The following is a 21,642-nucleotide window of genomic DNA, read 5'->3' as shown; positions in this document are numbered from 1 at the left end:
CATAATGATTATCTTCATAGTAGAGCATGGCACTCCTGCACTTATTTCATTATGGATTCATTATGGTTTATACGTTATATTATAATCTCTGGCAGTCTGCAAGTTTACAGACTTCAATTAAATTTGACAAAAACATATCCCGAGGAACCTCTTATCACGGGTCTTTTTTCAGAAAAGGAAAGCGAGATTGGCCAAAATGTACCCAAATCTATCCCCTAATTGTTGGAGATGCAATCACAAGCCTGGAACATTTTATCACATTTGGTGGATGTGCCCCATCACAAGGAAGTACTGGTGCAAAATTTGAAAGTGGTTAGAAGAAATTACTGAGCAAAAAATAGAACTCAAACCAGAAGCATTCTTACTAGGACTACTGGATCAAAAAATGGACAAACAATCTCAATACATAATCATACATATACTCACTGCAGCCAGGATTGCCTTCGCAGAAAATTGGAAAAAAATTAATACACCCTCAGATGAAACTACAATCAGGAAAATACTTGAATGTGCAGAAATGTACAAAATGACAATAGAGCTAAAAGAAAGAGAAGAATCGGACTTCTATAAAGTATGGAATAAAATGTACAAGTGGCTAGAAATCAGAAGCCAAAACAGGAAATAGAGAATACAAATAGATGGAGATACAAATAATTAATATTACTATAAGTGTTAATATTATGCTTGTTATATCATAGAACAAGGTTATAATAAAAGCTAAGCAGGAAAGCTGATATTGAAAGCTGTAAAATTACTCTATATTGTTATGTATGTTCCGTGTTTTGTTTTGTTTTATTGTGTATTTTTCCTTGTTGTGTCTTTTTTACTGTGTTTAAAGATTAAAACATTCAATAAAAATTAATTTAAAAAAAACCAGGGCTGTTTGGAGCAACAGAATTCTCAATTACCTTCAGCTGGAAAGTAAGCTCAAGAACACCACCAGAACTTTTACTGCATCTCAAAAGCAAAGAGAATTCTGAAGGTGTTACCTTTTGACTGTAAATATAACTCATTAATTGACTGAAATTTTGCAAAACAACTCAAGGCTAAAAAGCACTTTTTTCCCTGAAACTTATGTGAAATGTATACAATTAACTATGTGTTAAGGTAATAAACTCTTTTGTTCCCCTTCTAGTCCATAAAACTTTTGACATCGCTCCAAAGCTATGTGACTTCTCTCTTCAAGTACAACAGGGGTGTCCAAACTTGAGAACTTTAAGACTTGTGGACTTCAATTCCCAGAATTCCCCAGCCAGCATGGCTGGCTGGGGAATTCTGGGACTTGAAGTCCACAAGTCTTAAAGTTCTCAAGTTTGGACACCCCTGAAGTACAACAATCTTTGGAGAGTTTACATTGACAGCCATGCATTTTACTTTGCACATTTGATTATTAATTGAATAGATCTTGCTGAAGAGGAAGCATCAACACTGGATGGAGGCATGTTGGATGCAGAAAGGTAGAATGGTTTGGAGTCTTCATTGACAAAGGGAAACCGGAGTTTGAATTAAAGCTTTATATGCTATAATATAGATATGGTGCTCAATAATGTAGGCACCAAGTTCAAGATTCATACAAAAATGAGATGCATGATCAGCCAGAGTAATAAGAATAATTGAAGATTAGGAGCACATTTAAAGCAGAACTCCAACTGAGAAAAGTTTTAACCATTAAATGTTTATCACTTCAGCTGATTAATCTGTAACCATCATTTTGAACACAGAACAGTAATTTGCAAATATGAATACAAAAACACGTCCTGAAGAAGGATGCAAAAACAGCCAGGTACATATTTATGTAGGTGGTACTCAAGTTGCATTTATTAATGTGCAATAGAAACATAAAAGTAGAAAAAAGTCTAAATTTCAAATATTTCCAGTGATCATATGATTCAAATATATACACTTGAATTTGCTGCCTGATTTGTATGCATCCCCTTAAGGAATTCACAAGGCTGTGTAGGTTCTGAATATGATATTAGGTAAATATATAAACAAGGCAAATACAGGAAATAAAATGAAGATTCTCCTAACCTGGGTAGACTTAGATTCTGGTCTACAACTTGCAATAATCAAATAATGGCTTTGATTCAAACTGAAATATTTTACATCACTGGTGGCTGGCACCAATATAGACTGTACCTGAAAGAAAGAAAAAGAAATACAGTCACATGTATCTAATTACAACCTTCAAAATGTATCTCACTTGTTTTAATATAGCAATGCAACTTAAGGCAAAACGATATAAATAAAATGAACACATTAACATCTAGCACTGTAACTTCCAAATTCATCTCTGAGGTTTCTAGTATTTCCTTATAAGCGTCAGCAGCTCCATTATAGGTATGGCAATTAATCTCCAAGATAAGTGACATAATCCATACACTTACACAACATTTAAGAATGAAACTTGGATAGTTAAGTGCTTTATGGTGGATATCAAGCTTACTCAATGATGATGAAAGTATTTCAAGTGCTTATAAGGATGGTTTAAAAATCTACGTTTAAAAATAGTAGCTTTCGGTGGGTAAACCCGAATTCCGATTGCCACCATGTGCAAGTTGCGGAGGGAACCACCCCCGGTCTACTTGTCGTTTCAGGAACGTTGTTTGCTCGCATTGCGACAAACTGGGGCACATCGCACGAGTGTGCCGGAGCGAAGTCCCTGCCTCACAACGGCAGCCTCCAATGTACCGCCAACAGAAGCCCAACCCAGGGGCTTGGTGAAAAAACAAAGGGCGCCCAGAGAGAAATCCAAGGGAGTTTGCTGAGAGAGAATACACACAAAGAGCTGAGAGGGCATACTACCAGAGAGCCGAGAGAGAGTATCCCCAGGATACCGATGCCGAGAGAGAGTTGACCCAGAAAGAACCAATGCGAACCTATCTCACAACGATAGGTCAAGTCCGCACCAAGCGGCCTAAAAAGCTGAAAATCACTGTCCTCCTGGAGGACTCCCCTTGCGAGCTTGAAGTTGACACGGGATCGTCCCTGACGATCATTTCATGGTCCGCCATGAAAAAAGGCAATCCCTAGCCTTAAAAAGTGCCAACTGCATACACCAGACATCCTGCTACGAGACTACCAGGGGAACAGGGTCCCCATCGTGGGTCAAGGCACGTTTCGGGTACAGTTCAAGGACATCGCAGCCCAGCTGCCTGTGACCGTCGCCAGCGCACCCTTACAGAGCCTCCTGGGACTGGATTGGTTTGAAGCCCTGGGGCTAGAAGTCACTGGAATCAACGCCGTGGAGAACAGCAGCGCTGAGCAGATTTTTAAGGAGTTCGAGGATGTGTTCAGCCCTGGTCTTGGTAAGTATGTGGGTAAACCAATATCATTCAATCTAGACCTAAATGTGGCGCCAATCCGACTCAAACCTAGAAGAGTGCCTTTCGCACTCCGTCCCAAAATTGATGAGATAGATAAACTCGTAGAACAGGGGATCCTTGAACCGGTGGATCACGCGCGCTGGGAAACACCTATCGTGACCCCAGTTAAACCAGATGGGTCAGTCCGCATCTGCGCGGACTATAAATGCACAATTAATGTCGCCCTACAACAAAGCGCGTATCCTGTGCCAGTAGTCCAACACCTATTGCACTCGTTGGGGCCAGGAAAAATATTTGCAAAATTAGACATGGCACAAGCGTATCAGCAGCTGCCAGTGGATAGCGCCACGGCGGAGGCCCAGACTATAGTGATGCATAGGGGTGCTTTCAAATGCAACCGGTTACAATTCGGTGTAAGCATCGCTCCCGGTCTGTTCCAGAGCGTCATGGAACGGCTTTTGCAGGGAATACCAGGGGTCGTCCCGTATTTTGATGACATCTTGGTGTCAGCTGCAAACGAGGAGCAACTAGTAAAAAGAGTTAGAACTGTTCTGGCCAGAATTAGAGAAAAGGGTCTCCGCCTTAAAAAGGAAAAATGCCAAATTAACGTGTCTAGCGTAGAATTCCTGGGATATAGAATCGATGGTTTGGGCATACACCCAACATCAAAGAAAATTAAGGCGATCCAGGACGCCCCCACACCACAAAATCAGACCGAGTTGCAGGCATTCCTCGGACTAGTTAACTTCTACAGCGTTTTTCTGAGACAGAAAGCTACCGTTGCTGAGCCGCTACATCGACTCCTCGCCAAGAACGTGAAATGGACATGGGGATGCTCCGAGGCAGCAGCTTTCGCTGCAGTCAAGCACCTGCTCACGACCGACTCGCTACTCGTCCAATACAGCCAAACGCTACCACTGGTATTGACCTGCGATGCATCACCTTTCGGCGTCGGCGCAGTTCTCAGCCACAGAATGCCAAATGGGAACGAAGCGCCCATAGCATTCTACTCAAGGACTTTATCATCGGCCGAAAGAAACTACAGCCAGATGGACAGGGAAGCGTTAGCCGCTGTGGCAGGAGTCAAACGTTTCCACGAGTATCTCTACGGCCACAATTTCGAACTCATCACAGACCACAAACCACTGCTGGGTCTTTTGGCGGGAAACCGCCCCACACCAGTCTCACTCTCCGTGCGCATGACCAGGTGGACTGTTTTCCTGGCTGCGTACTCATACAAACTGATACATCGACCGGGCTCCACACTAGGGCACGCAGACGCACTCAGTCGTTGCCCACTTCCAGAACTACTAACAGACCCCACCCCCGAGGTACCGGTTTTATTAATTGACTGTTTGGACTCAGGACCTGTTTCTTCCTTGGATGTTGCTAGATTCTCTGCTAAGGACAATGCTATCAGACAAGTACAAACTAGGGTATGGAGGGGGTGGCCAAAGGGAAATGTGGGACCCGAATTCAAACTGTTTTGGTCAAACCGCGATGAACTGTCGGTTTTACAAGGTTGTTTATTATGGGGGGATCGAGTTGTTATTCCATACACGTTGCGGAGAAATGTTTTAGAAGCATTACATGTTGGGCATCCGGGAATCGTAAGGATGAAAGCGTTAGCTAGGAGTTACGTTTGGTGGCCAAACATGGACAAAGAGATAGAGGAATGGGTAGCCACTTGTGATCCGTGCCAAGAGTCTAGACCAGCACCCCCTGAAGCGCCCGCCACAGAATGGGACAAACCAAAAGCACCTTGGTCGCGAATACACATTGATTTCGCGGGACTAGTCCAGGGGCAAACGTTTCTAATAGTTGTGGATGCATACTCCAAATGGCTAGAAGTAGTCCTAATGACTTAAATCACGGCAGAGGCAGTCATTAAGGTACTACGGCGACTTTTCGCCACTCATGGCCTGCCCGACCTCCTGGTCTCAGATAACGGGCCCCAATTCATGGCCATGCAATTCGAAACATACCTAGCAAGTCAGGGAATTCGGCATGCCCTTGTTGCGCCATTCCATCCGGCCTCATTCCATACGGACAGGCGGAAAGAATGGTGCGAGCTGCAAAAGAGGCCCTCGCTAGGATGGGCCCAGGTGATTGGCAAACATGAATTGACCATTACCTACTAATTCAGCATATCACCCCCAGCGCCACGACGGGTAGGAGCCCCGCTGAACTCCTCATGGGCCGCTGCCTACGGTCTCACCTGGACCGACTTCACCCAAATTACTCTGCCACACCGCCCCCAGACTCTACAAGCAAAATTCGGAGTTTTAGCATAGGGGATTCAGTATACGCCCACAACTATGCAGGGGGAACACTGTGGATGCCGGCAAGGGTAATTGGTATCACGGGTCCACGATCATACTTGCTGGAACTAGAGGACGGTAGAAATTGGAAAAGGCACATAGACCAACTCCGGGGCCGCCTGGCGCACTCCAACCTGCGATCTGCTAACGAGGACTATATCCCATCGGAGAGTCAGCAACCCGAGAGCCCAAACACAGAGGAATACAGCACCCAGGAATCTAGAGTGGAACCGGAGATCAACAACGGATCGGAACAGCATCCGAGCGAGGAAAGCCTTCCAACCCCTGACTGCGGAACGGAACAAGCAGAACAAGCCGATCTCACGCCCACTCCAACTCAACCCGAACTCCGACGATCCACCCGTATAAGACAGAAACCAACATATCTAAAGGACTTTGTCACTAATCGGAACACTCCGTCTAAGAAGGGAGGGGTGTTAGATATTAGCATATATCGCTGTAAGTCTCCACTCAGGTCCACCGCTAAGGCGGGAACTAGGGATCGATCTGATTGGTCGAGAGGCGTACCCGATCCCTATAAAAGGGGAACCCTCAGACCACACACTAAGCTGGATCACTACTACTATTAATAAAGAGCTGCTAAGTCACTGCTTGTCCGGAGTCTGTTCTCTCGTTGCCCGAATCTAACAGAGAGAAGCAACTTAGAACTGAGGAGAAATTTCCTGACAGTTAGAACAATTAATCAGTGGAACAGCTTGCCTCAAGAAGTTGTGAATTCCCCAACACTGGAAGTCTTTAAGAAGATGTTGGATAGCCATTTGTCTGGAATGGTATAGAGTTTCCTGCCTAGGCAGGGGGTTGGACTAGAAGACCTCCAACTCTGCTATTGTATTGTATTGTACTATACACTCAGTGATAATACAGTTGTTTTTAGGTTTTCTTTGACTTGGAGCTTTATTTTTGAGAATGTGTGTTTTTCTTGACTGACTATATTCATTTCCCACAAATATATATCCTCCCTCTGAAGTTATAAAAATATTCATTCTCGTCACCTGACTTCAAAAAATTAGGTTCTTTGCATCCCTTGACTTTTTCCTTGGAATTACTTTAAAAGCTGTTCTGTCACACTTTTGATATTACACACTAGTAAACTGATACCATCATGATTAAAATGCACTCCATATTTTATATAGAACTGGCTTGTCTGAAAATGAATTCCATCTCTGAGGGAGATGGGTTGTTAAGAAAGATGAACTATAAATAAATAAATTCCCAATCACTCAAATATCTAATCCCCCTCTTGTTATTTCCAGTGTCACATTCATTCCTCATCTTGTTGTCAAATTCACAAGCATACTTAACACTTTAGTCTTTTTATTTATTATTTTTAAAAATAGCATTCTAGAGTATGTTTTACAAAACCAAAACCTAAGGTAGGGTTTTGCAGAGTGAAGCTCAGGCTTATTCCTACAGTTTTCCTATAAAAATTAGTGAGAACAGTTTAGGTCTGCTGCCTTGTGGCTTTTCATTAAACCTACTCATTGGTTCTAAGATTGAAATAACTTTGTTACACTATTGCCACTCCAGACTGAAAAAATATTTGCACTTTTTGGAAGTTTTTGCAGAACAAGGTTATTTTTTCCCATAGAAGTAAATTCATCTTATACTTTTTAGCATTCAATTAATTGTGCATAAATGGTATTTAGCTTTCTCTCAAAGACATGCTCAATGCATACTTAACTGTGGTTTACAAACAAGTATTTATAATTTTTCTGATATTGCTATCTTTGATATTATCAGGAAGAATAATTTTTGATTCAAGTATGTGAGGCATAAAAAAGTTGAAAGGAAGTTTGGATAATGAAACAATACCTCTAGCAGCTGAAATCCAGAGGTAAACAAGAACACCGTGTTGTTAGAAGGTCTATTTTCTTTTATTCCACCATGAGTAATTACTAAGTAGGAGGAGCCATTGATTTGAAATGCAGTACAATGATGAGGGTTCTCAATACTGAATTCCTAAGCAAAAAGTAAACCAATAGCTTTTTTTTACTATCCAATTAGTAACATCCATGAATTATTTTAAGACAAAATATTTAACATTCCTCTCTATTGAAATAAGATTTATAGATAGCCCTCCTTTAATGATTGCCTTAGTTAGCAACTGTTCAAAGTTACGATGGTGATGAAAAAAATAATTTTACAATCAATCTTCAAATTTATGATCTTTACAAGTCTGTAAAGCAAAGAATATAAGCATGGCCATGGTTTCAATTAGCAACCATTTCATTTAACAACGGAATTGCTGGTTCTAATTGTGGTTTTTAAACAAGGTCTATCTTGTGTATCACATAGCTTGAAACAGTGCTATGATTCAATATTCTTAAATATCAGTTTAATGTTTACAGTATTTACCTCAACAGGAACAAAAACTCCCCGCCATTGATATATTGAAGATTTTACAGCTGGATTTGTTCTCAACAATAAACCATATAAAAAGTCTCCTTCCATAAAAAAACACCAGCTAGATATTGATTCTTCCTCAAAACTTTGTAAAATGGCCAGTACACTTAACCCACCCTCTGCAATTAAAAGAAAATTAATGCTATTAACAGTGCATATTGGCATAAAACAAAGAAAGTCCATAATGATAGCTGACCAAATGACCATGAGCTGCTAAAATTGCATTACCTAGAAGAAAAGAGGCAAATAGGATCAAGTCTAGGCAGCTGCTTATCAAACCATTCCAGAATCTTGGAAACAATTCAGGACAATCCTACCAAACCACCAGCCTCTCGCTTCTGTATCCTCCCATGGAAAAATTTACTCCAGTTGCCCACAGGGAGAATACAAAAACAGCAAACAACTGGCACCTATCCTTGTTCTTCTCTGATCATATTGCAACTACTAAGAAAAAAAGAAAGATAAGGGGAAAAAAACCTTAAAGACACAATATGGAAAGAAAGGGATCAGGTAAAAGGAAATTACGGGAACCAGATGGACACCTCCAATGGGAAACTGCTTGATCTTTTTTCTTCTACAGAAGAAAAAAACAGCACAGACTTTTTGGATTTCTTTCTACAGGGAAAGCTAAACCAGTAGTTAATTGACGCAGCTTCCAAGACTTATATAAGTCTTGGGATGCTATGAGGACAACTCAGAATCCCAAGACATATATAAGGCACAAAAAGGCACAAAACCAATGTTGGATGGATACAGTCATTGTCTATGGAAAGGGCTTTATGTCTCTGTGATTGAATTGACCAAATTACAGTACATGAGTTATAAAAACCTATCCTGTATAACCTATCAAAACCCAAGAATTGACTTACTTATCCCAAATGCAGAATCCGGTCGCGTTTCCCATTCCACACTCACTGATGTATTGAGTCCATTGCTCCGAGATATTTTCAAGTAGACTGTAGTGTTTGCTTCCTCAGCTATAATAGAATTTGTCCTAAGAATTATGGAAGATTTAACAGAATCCATATAAATAGTGATCCTTTTTCAGATTCATTTCTCTAAGTGCTATAAACTAAATAAATGATAAAATAAAAATACAACTAAATAAAGGACAAAATAAAAATATGCACCTAAATAAATGATAAAATAAAAATACAAGGAAGGTGTTCTATTGGCATACTCTGTAAAAAAGCTGTTTTTACCACATGTAAAATCTGACATATCCTGATGTTAAAATAGCAGACTTTTTATAGTAGTTCTGAGAATAGATGCTAATTATAATGTAAATATTCTATAAATCATAGCAAGATATTTAGAAATGTAAGCTGTGGTTCTTTAGAATTTTCACAGTTTTCTCAAAAGATACCACCGTACATATTTCCTTGGAAATAAATGTCACTGGCTTGGGTGAATATAGAACTGATTGTGCAAAAATATCTGGGGAGTGCCCTTGTCAACTGAGTGAAGCACTGATGGAATCAGGCCAGTTCAAGGGTCTCACAACTTTTTCTCTGGCCATGCATGTGCACAGATAGTTCTTCCAGGACTGTCTGTGTGTTGATCACCAGTCACCCTAAAAGCTGTGTTACCCTGTGCATTCACACATAGTCAGTCCAAGCGGGAGCCTCAAAACCAGTTAAGCCATTTAGAAGAAATGGCATTTCAACACTCTTGAGCAGTAGGTTTGTTTTGTTTGCAGCACAAGGCAATTTCCAGAATGGTTTTGCACATTCCTAGTTTGGGCTGCACATTGTTTGCCATGGCATCCAGGGAAAGTGAAACAGAGAAATACCCAGATTTTAATAGAACTAACATGGAATTATATGCCATGTCAGTTAGATGCCAGGAATAAAAACTAAAACTGGGAAATAGTAATGAAATCTCCAAATGCCTACTGTTAAAGAAAAGATGGTCAATATATTGACCATCTAATATATAGAAGCATCTAAATGTATAACTCTTATTTAATGTATATATTTAAAATATTTATATACTGTCTCCTGTTGAAAATTTATGTATAATAAGCAATGAAAAAATTACTATCAACATTTATGGTTCATATTTATCCTATTTCTCCTGACATTCTTCTGATATCTGTAACTCCAACATTTACCATTTTCTGTGTTATATTATAAATATCAAGAAATGTAAGAAGACTAAAGACTAAAGTAAGTTAACTTTTTTATACAAATTACAAATTAATTTCTGACCTAACACAATATTTACCTCTCTGTAACTGGAAAGATACTGAAAAGTCCCAAAGGGGCTTGATTTTGCAACACTGTGATCAATGTTTCTGTTCTTGCACCCAATCTGGCTCCACCAGTTGGACTGAACAGTGTAACAATGAAATGTTCGTCCATTTCTGGTTCAGTATCCAGGATGGCACTAATATGCAGATTCTGAATGAAAGGAAACATATTAGTATTAAAATCTTGGATACCAGTATAATTACATTAAGACATGGAATGAAATCAAGAACAACATGTTGGAATGGGAGAAACTGTCATTCTTATAACCTAAAAGATAATTTTTATTCTTCAAAATATAATGTTTAAAATCAAGTATCAAAATCTTGGATCAACTATAATCAACAATGAAACTCTATAAAAATTTCACATCTCAAAAGCAACTACAAATATTCTTAATAAGCACTATTATTTTGAAACAGAAGCACATAAATACCATCTTTTCCATCTATTTGTAGTAACTCATCAGAACTTGCCAAATAAGATGCCCAATAAAATGTATGTATTTTCAAAAATAATTGCTATTGAAATAAATATTTCCAAATAAGCGTGTACGGCGATGTCAGCTAAAGAACCTTTGTTTTTGAAAGAGCCAAACATTTTGAGTATCTGAATCTCTTCTGCCTACAATCCAAATCAGTACAATCCTGCTCTGCAATTGTAAATTAGTTCTTAAGGTAAATAGTACAATATACATATTATATACATTTAATGGTATAAGCCAATTTATGTATTTTATTTCTAAAATAAAACAATATTATAATATATATTTTTTACATTTTGTAGAAACTCCTTGTTGCACATTACCTTGACTCTTATTCCTTCTTCTAGAACAATATAGCCCTGTGATGGAGTCAAATCTACTGATGCTTCAGAATGATTTATTTCTCGCACTATGTATTGGACAGTCACTGTTCCAAATATCCCTTGAGGCGGTTCTCTGATAATATTCAATATCGCAACACTTTCCATTAAATGGAGTGCTGTCTGTTCCCTTAGGAAAAAATGTTCACTATTGTTGAAGGACAAAACTCCATGACCGTCATCACTGGCCAGAATAGTAATTGTTGCTTTGAACAGACAATAAATGAAATGATTACCTTAATATACAACATAGATTCATTGGGTAATATTTCTATATAATTTAATAAAGAACACTGTTGTCAATATTGGTATCTAAATTCAGGTACAGTATATATTTGATATTTTTTGAGTACAAATTTGTAAAAGACAACAAAGTTTATGTAGATTATAAATAGTTAATCATAATAAACCAAGACAGAAGTCTCTAATACATACAAGGAAAATTTGTGCTCCAACTTTGTTTTGCAAAGTTTGAAAAACATAGCCCTGAAGAACTTAACTAAAAATTCAGTATTTCAAATGTATTTACATCAAACAAGAAAAAACTTTCATAATAAATATAAGTTTAATAAATAAATAAATATTTTTCTCTGATTTTACTCTACTGATCCCAATAGTCTTGCTTAAATAATATGAAATCTATCTAATTTTCTCCATTATGAACTACAAAAAAGAATGTTTTAAAAGTTTCAAAAGTTTTCATATTGTCCTGTTATATTATCCTATCAATACTAAAAAGAACTGTAACCTTTTAATAATAGAACCCCCCCAAAAAATTGCACAACCATTTATGGACTTTCTACATGCTAAACACACACACATTGTGTGTGTGTGTGTGTGTGTGTGTGTATAAAAGGGAGGATAAATTATTGTTTTTTCTTTCAGCACCTAGCCAGGTGTAATCTACATGTAAAATGATTTTTTTTTAAAAAAATTATACAATATAGGCAATTACAAAACAATATGACATACTGTCGGGCAATCATTGCTAACTATCAGTACTTTAGGTAATTGTGTAAATTGCTAATGATTATGAAGAATAATGCACAAGTATCCACTGTTATTAATAATGTTAGCTTTATGTTAGCTTTATTCATTCACTCTCTCATTCACTCAATTTATGTTGCTATGTGAGATGGTTCACAGGATTAAAAACAGAAAACAATAAATAAAAATAAAAAAGCAAAATAAAACTATTAAAAACCAAATAAAAATAAAAATTTTAACAGGAGAGGGCAGCCAATACAGACACTAATAATACACCTGGCTAACATGTTCCATACCACCGCTGGTCTCCAAGCATAATGACAGAACCATGTCTTGAGAGCCTCCCAAAAGGTCAGTAAGATCAGGACCTGCCTACCTTGGGGGGAGGGTGTGGAATGATGTTCTCAAGGGTAGGTGCTATGCAGTGGTGGGTTTCAAAAATTTTTAGAGCCTATTCTGTAGGTGTGGCCTGTTTTGTGGAAGTGGCTCGGTGGTCATGTGACCGAGTGGGCATGGCCAACTTGGAAAATATGGTGAAACTCACTTAATGATGCTGTTGCTTAGCAACCAATATTTTGGGCTCTATTGTGGTCATAAGTTCTCTTTCTTTTTCTTTCTTTTTTTTCCTTCTTTCATCTCTCTCTCCCACTTTCTTTTTCTTAATTTCTTTTTCTTTTTTTCTTTCTTTCTTCCTTTATCTTTCTGTGTGTGTGTGTGTGTGTCTGTCTGTCTGTCTGTCTGTCTGTCTGTCTGTCTGTCTCTGTGTGGCTCTTTCTCTCTCCCTTCCTCCCTCTCTGTCTCTCTTTGTCATTCTCTCTGTGTGTCTGACTGTCTCTCTCTCTGTACCTCTCTTTCTCTCCCCTCCCTCCCCACATCTCTATCACTCTGTCTGTGTGTCTGTCTGTCTCTCACTCACTCTCAGTCTGTCCATCTCTGTCTCTCTCCCTCTGTGTGTGTGTGTCTCTCTGTCTCTCTCCCCTCCTTTCCTCTCTCTCTGTCACTCTGTGTGTGTATGTGTGTCTCACTCACTCACTGTGTGTGTCTCCCTCTGTGTGTCTCTCCCTCCCTCTCTCCCTCCCCCCCTCTCTGCCTCTGTGTATCTGTCCGTCTCTCTCTGATTCCCTCCCTCCCTCCCACGCCACCACATCTGTTCTTTTTGGGGACAGGTCCTCTTCAGAAAGATGAGGCCTCCGTGGTCCTCCTCGCGTTCCTCATCTTCCGGCAGCGGCCCCACACCGTGGAAAACATAGGCGCACGCACACAGGCACAATTACAGCCTGGAGCAGGACCAAAGCCCCTCTCCCAACTGGCCCTTCCTCCCTAGAGGGCTTTGGAGGGCTTTGGAGGGAAGCTTCTGCAGAAGCCCGGGTGAGTGAGAACAAGTTCCCACCGTTACGAAGTCTCAGACGCTGTAATTGTATGGGGTATGCGCACGCACCTATGTTTTCCACAGCATGGAGCCGCAGCGAGGATGGGCTCTGGAGTCATTGCCAGCCACGCAAAGCCATGCCATGGAAAACATAGGTGCACGTGCACACCTGTACAATTACAGCCTCGGAGACTTTGTAATGGTGGGAACTTGTTCTCACTCACCCAGGCTTCTGCAGAAGCTTTCTTCTGAAGCCCTCTGAGGGAGGAAGGGCCAGTTGGGAGAGGGACTTTGGTCCTGCTTCGGGCTGTAATTGTGCAGGTGTGCGCGTACCTATGTTTTCCACGGCATAGGGCCACAGCTGGAAGACGAGGAACATGAGGGGAAGCACAGAGGCCTTGTTGTTCTGAAGAGGACCTATCCCCGAAGAGGAAAGATGTGGTGGCATCAGTCTTGGGATGTTCTGCGGAGCCCCCCCTGGGAAAAACGCCGTGGGGGATGGCTTTTTAACCAGGTGGCTGTCAGAGAGAAGAGGACAGCGTGAGCCCGTGGGCTTATGCAACAGCCGAATCCTGGTCTCCTGTTCCTTCTTCGGCTGTTGCACAAGCCTATGTGGCATGCGCTGACAGCTACCTTGTTTCCAATGGAGGGGGTGGGGAATGTATGCCTTTTCATCCCTATGCATGGATTTCCCACCCCGATTGGTAATGAGGCAGCTGTTGGCGGGGCAAGCCTGGTGCGGACAGACGGGCCAAGCGAGCGGCGAATGGGTGGGCGGGGGGGAGCGAGCAAGGGGGCAGGCAATGGGAGGGAGCGTTCCGGTATGCGGCCTTTGGAAGAACGGGTACCGGAAGACAAGCTAAAGTTGACCAATGGGTACGTGCATACCAGGGCATACCCCCTGAAACCACCCCTAGTGCTGTGGCAGAAAAGGCTCTCCTCTTGGGCCTGTCAGATTATGTGTTTTTGTGGATAGGATAACATGTACCTCATGCCAGCCTTAATGGCATCTTGCCATAGAGGCTTTATAGGTCATCACCAGTACCTTGAATAGAACCTGGATAGTGAGGCTCACTGAATAGAGGTATTACCTGTTCTGATTGAGGAGCATACTTTGCACCTGTAGCTGCTGGATGTTCTTCACAGACAGCCCCATGTAGAACATGCCATCGTATAGTAATCTATTCTGGAGGTGACCAGGGTATGAATAACTGAGAACAGAGCTTCCTGATCCATGGCAAACACAAAACAAAATACTAATTTCAAATTAATTAATATTACCTGTTGTGTTTTCTCCCAATTCTAATCCAAGGGATGGATTTGTTAAAATAAGTTGGAATCTCTCATCTCTTTCAGGAATCTCATCATCAAAAATTTGAACATCAATATATTTATATCTTTCTCCATCATCAAAATAAAGAGTCTATTAATGAAACATAGTGTAAATGCCTTTAAATACTGTATGTTGAAAAGCAATGCACACAAATGTACAGAAAAATGTAAATTCTTTGTGACTTTTACATAGCATCTACAAAAACATTCAAAAAAGTAGAAGTCATCTTATAATACCAATAGCACTTAGACACATATGCCACTTCACAGTGCTTTATAGCCCTCTCTAAGCAGTATACAGAGTCAGCATATTGCCCCCAACAATCTGGGCCCTCATAAGGATAAAATACATACAATAAACATAACTCAGTTACACATCCTAACATCTAGCTGTTCTTTGGAAGTTTAAAGACCAATGTAAATGTTCGTGCATAAACAAAGCGTCATACTGATTTTGTTTTAATTAAAAAGTGTATTAAGGAAGAAATGGAATAAACTTTGAAGCCCTCCACAGCCCTAATATTCAGGGTACAATTGCTTACACTTTTCATTGAAACAAAACATTTGATGCTATGGAAAAATGGTTTTCTGTGATGGTTTGTTCTTACCCTTGAAGAAAGATTAAAGTCCAGTCCCTGATATGCTTCCAGATTCTGAGCATACAAGAATAAGGACACATTACCATACAATCCTCGGTCCCGGAATATCACTAATGTTAAATTTACATTCAGTTCACTTATTTCAAACCTGAAGGAAAAAAGAAAAGTTACCTATTTATTTAAATAAATTATTTAAGTTATTTAAATACTTATTGACTAACTTATCAAATAGTTCTAGGGGGCTTAAAACAAATGGGCATCCAAAGTAAAAGCAAAACATTAATATATCAAAAGCAAGAAAGCATCCCTGATTCGTTAATTATCACAGTCATATCATCCACTATGTGCAAAGGCAACATGGAAAAAATGTATTTTATTGCTTTTCAAAATGATAGTAAATTATAGTATGGAAGGTGTAATTTTAACTCAGAGGAACAACTGTTGAGGCTGAGGGGGTAATGACCAAGAAAGCTTGTATCTAGACACCCACCCTTTTAACATCTCTGGTATAGTCGTCTATAGTATCACTTCCCAATCTACATTTGTCAAGCAGATGGGTTCTACTTGGGCCATATTACCCTGGAAGTAAGAAATATCCAAATTACAAAAGGCTTTAGAAGTGACACTTTGAATTGGGCCCAAAAGCCTACAGCTACTTAATGAAACTCACACCAGATTGGCATTATCCTGCTGTAGCATCTTCTACCATTCAGTGGGTGTGGGGAGGAGAGGGGGGAGTGGGAGGCTGAATTATGCACAAGTTGTATCTTTAAGGGAAACTCTATATAGAATGACTTGTAGTCCTCCAAATGTGAGTGATAAAGGAATGAGTTACTGTACTGCTGCTAAATCCTCCAAGAAAGATAGTACAGCCACTATTTGGGAAATTCTTTAATGGAAAAAATATTTCTTTCTCCCCTTCTTACATTCCCACCCAGCTGACATAAATTTGACTGAAAAAAATGCAGACTTTACAGCACATTTAAGGGGCCTGGAAAATGATGCAAGACAGAAACTTTCAGACACCAGGACTGGTGGATGGACCCAACTGAATAAAAGCATATTTTTCAAAGGATATACCCATAATGCTTGGAAACTTGGAGCTTGATTATGCCAAAAACTTGGTATATTATACCTATAGGTATTTGTTGATCTTTGTGCATGTGTGACGGCTTTTCTTTTCCTACTCAGACTCTAAGATACCGTATTTTTCGGAGTATAAGACACACCAGAGTATAAGGCGCACCCAGGTTTTGAAGACGCACATTTTTTTAAAAAAAAAAGATGTTTGCACTCTACAAACCTCCCAAAAACAGCCCTGTTTTTTGCGAAACAGGCCTGTTTTTTTTCCAAAAAAGACATGAATAGCCTTTAGGGGGCTTGCACAGTGCTCATAGGGGGTGGGACCCCCCCAAACCAGCAAAAAACGGCCCATTTTTTGTCAAAAATTTGCATGCATAGCCTTTAGGAGACTTATAGCATACTCCTGGGGGCTGGGGCAAAATTGAGCAAAAATTGCCTGTTTTTCACTTATTTCTGCCCTCCCCAGCCCCCAGGAGCTCTCTGAAAGCCTTCTACAGGCTCTGCACGGCCATTTTGGTGAAGGGGCGGGGTTTCGAGAGGCAAAAATGCTGTATTCAGTGTATAAGATACACCCAGATTTTCAGCCTGTTTTTTGAGGGGAAAAAGATGTGTCTTATACTCTGAAAAATACGGTATCTGACTCAGTCCGCTATTATGCTTCTGCTAGAAGTGGGTGATTACTTGGCTCTCCAAATTGCATGCCTATTGTCCAGCAGGTTCTGCCCTTTATGACCTTCATTTTAAAATACATTATCTGACAGCCTGTTTCTTGAGTTGTAAAGTGAGAATTTATTAAGCCCTGCTACTTTAATTTATAATCTGATTCATCAGAAATGCTCATAACGTCACTTCCGGTTCCGGCGGCTGACAGCGACGGGCAAGCTTTGCTCGCCCCGCGCTTTCCCGGTGGGCTCCCCACTCCTTGGGGGGCATAGGACGCCCCGTAGAGGCTCCTGCCGGAGGAGCGGCACCACGGGGGATCCCCGGAATCGCAGCGGCCGGTGGGGGGAGCCCACCTCGCTCTAGGCACTGGGGAGCATGATGGGGGACGCTCCGGCGTCTTCGCTGCAAGGCTGACGGAAGAAAAAGATGATCTGAAGGACGCGGCTGCGATGCGGTGAGGTGACAACTCCCTCTCATCCCCTTCACTAACTCAGAAAAATTGCCAGCAGTTTAAACTTTGCTTTCGGCTTGGCTGGAGAAGCGCGACTGGAGGGAGGGGGATTCCCCCCCCCTCAGACAGGCAGCTGGAAACAATTTCGCTCTCAGCCCCAAGGGAAGGAGGAGGGGGGAGAGCCAACTAAGGATGCCACGCTCCTAATAACGGCTAATTTTTGAACTTAAAACTATAATGGAAGGATGATCTGGAAGGCTTTTGGGAACTTTGAAAACTTTGTTATGCCACAAACCCAAAGCTGGCAGGGCAAGATGGCACACTTCTGTTGTCTTTATGAGCTCTGAAACCTGACTCCACCTTTAAAACTTCAGGCTTCCGGTCTTTGTCTCCGTGCTACTCAGACAAATCTCTTGTTGATTTCTGCCTTTTGAACTCCCTGGTCTGAAAAACTTTACTCTACTGCCAGGGTAATTAGAAAAATCCTCTTCTGCTTGGACCTTCTGTCTCCTGGATTCTTCTGGCTGTTTCATTTCTCTGACTGATCAAACTCTGCACTGACTGATCTTCTCACTCTACAAACAATGGCTCCTAAAAAACCACCCCCTGGAAAACCTGGCTTTGCTGCCTCTGCACCGACATCTGCAACGTCCAGTCCTAGTACACAATCAACAATAACAGCTTTGATGCAACCTAAATCTACGGAGACTGAGTTTCAACAAATGTTCCAACAAATTCTACAGGGGCAAGAGGAAATAAAAAAACAATTAAAAGAGATGAAAGAAGAAATCAAAGAGAACCAAGTTCAAATTAATAAAAACTCACAGAGACTGGATCTTTTGGAGGGTGGGACGGCTGAGATGAGGGAGGGAATGGAAGGGATGCAGAAGGGGAACAAAGATCTTGATACCCAGCAGATGAAAATAGAATTTGAGAGAATGTCCTTTTATCTTAGATTTCAAAATGTGGTGGAAGCAGATGATGAAGACATAAGGGACATTATGACAAGTATTTTGGCTGAATACATTCACAGAGAGAAACAACAGATGGGGTGGGAAATAGACCTGGTTTATAGAGTGAACTCAGCGTATGCTAGAACACATAACATACCCAGGGAGGTTCACATCAAATTCCTCAGAAAAAGCACAAGAGATGAGATTCTGAGTGCACAAAGGGGGCAAGAATTGAAATACCAGGACAGGCATATAACCATTCTGAAACAGATCCCCAAGAAAGTGAGGGGAAAAAGAAAAAGCTATTCACAGCTAGCGAAGAAATTATACCAGAAGGGGGTGTGGTTCAGATGGCAGATGCCTGAAGGGATGCTAGTATTCTGGGAGGACACAAGAGTTAGAATTAATACACCCATAGAGGCACAGGCCTTTATGGACAAAAACAAAGTACTCTTAGAAAAACCAGATGATCCTACACCAGATACACAGGACACGGGAGGGGCCGGAGCCCTGCCAGCGGGGGGAGATGGGGCGACACCAAGAAAAACCAGATCACAAAAATGAATAAGAAAAATTGCTTGACATAAATTGACCGAATTTATTAATTGAATTTATATGCTGACTATATGTAACTATTTAGTAATGAATTTTTTTGCAAATGTATACTTTGAGTATGGAGGGAGGGGACATCTAACACACATGCAACCGTCAAAATTTGTATTTACCCATTACCTTTTTCCTCGTAAAATTCTAAAAAAAACAATAAAACGTTGTTTAAAAAAGAAAAGAAAAAAAGAAATGCTCATAACGTACATCCTTTTTCAAATGTTACCATTTGTGTCAGCGTTTTTATAATATTTTTTCCCTTACTTATCTCCTGAAAGTCATCATCACCCTTTACCTAATGTGTTGATGGGTATTCTATAGTATTTTCTACACCTTTCTCAACTAGATGCTGCCCAGTATTTGGTGATCTTCTCCCACAGACCTGTTTAAAGCTACTCTGCCACTTTTTTACTGGAAGGGACCAGCAGCCTGGTTCCATTTTGGTTCAAGTAGCATTCCTCTCTCTTGTACAGATGTATTCTCAATATTTAATATATATAAAACACTCCAATTCATGCCACCATCTTATCTACACTTTGAGATTCTTGAAACTGCCTATAGCACTTAAATGTAAATTAGCTACATTCCTAATAAGGATACCTTGGCTATCCTGGACTACTTAAGAGCCCATATTTGGCTTCCAGGACTGGCTGACTACATTTCCTACTGTCTTTGGTGCCATCACGATTCATGTCAAAAGGTTTCAGCTGAACAAAGTAACAATTTTAAAAAATGAAATGTGAACTGAAAATTAACCTTACCTTGTACTTTGCCAACTTATTACTCCTCTTGCTCCATCATTAGCATCAATAATTATCTGTGCTGTTAAACCATCCATGTCTAAAAATAGCAAGAAAATTATTTTGCACAGTAATGTGGATCTATAAATTAACACTTAGAAGTACAAGGTAAATTATTATTTATAATATCAATGTATGCATAATGTTATTCTTCTAAAATGCTTCTGGAAAAAAGTAGAATATTAATGAATAAAATTAATTACTTAATTAATTTTAAGTAATAAAAATTAGAAGATGGAGATCCAACTAAATGTTCTCTTTGCTATAAATGCTGAACACATCTTAAACCTATTAGCACATTTTTTCTATTTATCTTGTAGTGAATTAACCCAGTCACTTCTATAGAAATGCAAAATGATGTTCAAATTGAAAATATTAGAATATATAGCACCAGTAACAGGAAACACTGAAATACAGTGTTGGAAATCCTGAACAAAGTCTTGGAAATCCTGAACAAAATCAAATTTTGGAAATCTTGGAAATCCTGAACAAAATCAAATCTTGGAAATACTGAACAAAATCAAATTTAATATACCAGCCTAAAGTTGATGAGGAATTATAAATTGAGGTTTTGGCGCCTGAAGCAAATATTGGAGTTTTCTTCCCTTATGTTTCTAAGGCTCTTATATCACACTGATGTTTGCAGAGAACATGAATGAGATATGTGCTAATGCTGTACATGATGCACATGCCATTTTTAAAATAAAGTAACCACTGGTTGATTTAATAGATGTCCTACTGTAGAACATCAATGTGGGATCATGCATCAGCACACTCTTCCTCTACAATAAACAATATTCACTATTGTAACGAATAAAAACAGTTTCTTATTATCTGTGATTGATTAAATTTACTTCTAAAATGCCATTGTCTACTGTTAGTTTTATTTTATTTTTAGAAAAGTATATTTTGAAAGTTTGCATAGAGTAATGAATATTTTTATATTTATAACATTGGTGCAAAGTATTTTTAAAATGTACAAATTTGATAGAGAAATATAAACAAATCATGAAAGAAAGTTGTGAGATTTCTACCAAGTCTGGGAGGAAAAGATGTCAAAGGATATGTGACTAGTTTCACAGATGTTAGATTAATAAAAAAATATTCTTGCATTTCTGGAATATCATCCTGTAAAACAAAAAGACAACACAGGCTCATGTTATTGTCCACTTGAAAATTACTTCTAAATTAGCAGAAGTAGTTTACTTTGCACTTAAAATATCTATTATGTCTTACTACCATCCTCATTCCTAATGGAATTACTAGACCTGAAGAATTTTCATGTTATGCATGTCAAATGAAATATTACAAATTTTAAAATAATATAATACGAGCCAGGCTTGTTTCCAACCGCAAGATTTACTACAAGTACTATAATCAGGAAATGAAACAGAAAAAATATGGAACAATGCATTATTCATTTTAAAGATTATAAAATGTGGCACATGGGAGTGAAACCAGTGTAATGAAACAGATTTATGCCACTTGTATAAATCTAACTTCTCTGTTTGTGATTAACTGTTCCTCTTGGATTTTTCCATCAACCAATAGAGCAAAGAATTTTCCCATGAACATTAGAAATTATGGCCTAAATCCTGCATTCATCTAAATTAAA

At 39.6% G+C, this 21,642-nt stretch overlaps 1 protein-coding gene across 1 annotated transcript in view; it reads right to left on the bottom strand.

Moving 5' to 3' along the window:
* ADGRV1 (adhesion G protein-coupled receptor V1) overlaps positions 1–21,642 on the bottom strand; it is a gene marked incomplete at its 5' end in the record, with an annotated part of 278,532 nt that overhangs the window by 176,739 nt on the left and 80,151 nt on the right. Inside the window, 10 exon segments of the mRNA XM_081943817.1 lie at positions 2,032–2,139; positions 7,481–7,627; positions 8,024–8,190; positions 8,941–9,065; positions 10,298–10,473; positions 11,128–11,390; positions 14,822–14,963; positions 15,481–15,619; positions 19,989–20,067; positions 21,062–21,155. Coding sequence (XP_081799943.1) covers positions 2,032–2,139; positions 7,481–7,627; positions 8,024–8,190; positions 8,941–9,065; positions 10,298–10,473; positions 11,128–11,390; positions 14,822–14,963; positions 15,481–15,619; positions 19,989–20,067; positions 21,062–21,155 — 1,440 coding nt within the window.

Source organism: Natrix helvetica (assembly GCF_964273705.1).
Source record: "Natrix helvetica genome assembly, chromosome: 2".
NCBI classification, from domain to species: Eukaryota; Metazoa; Chordata; class Lepidosauria; order Squamata; family Natricidae; genus Natrix; species Natrix helvetica.
The sequence above is the reverse complement of the archived record's forward strand: the minus strand, read 5'-3'. Positions and strand labels throughout refer to the sequence as shown.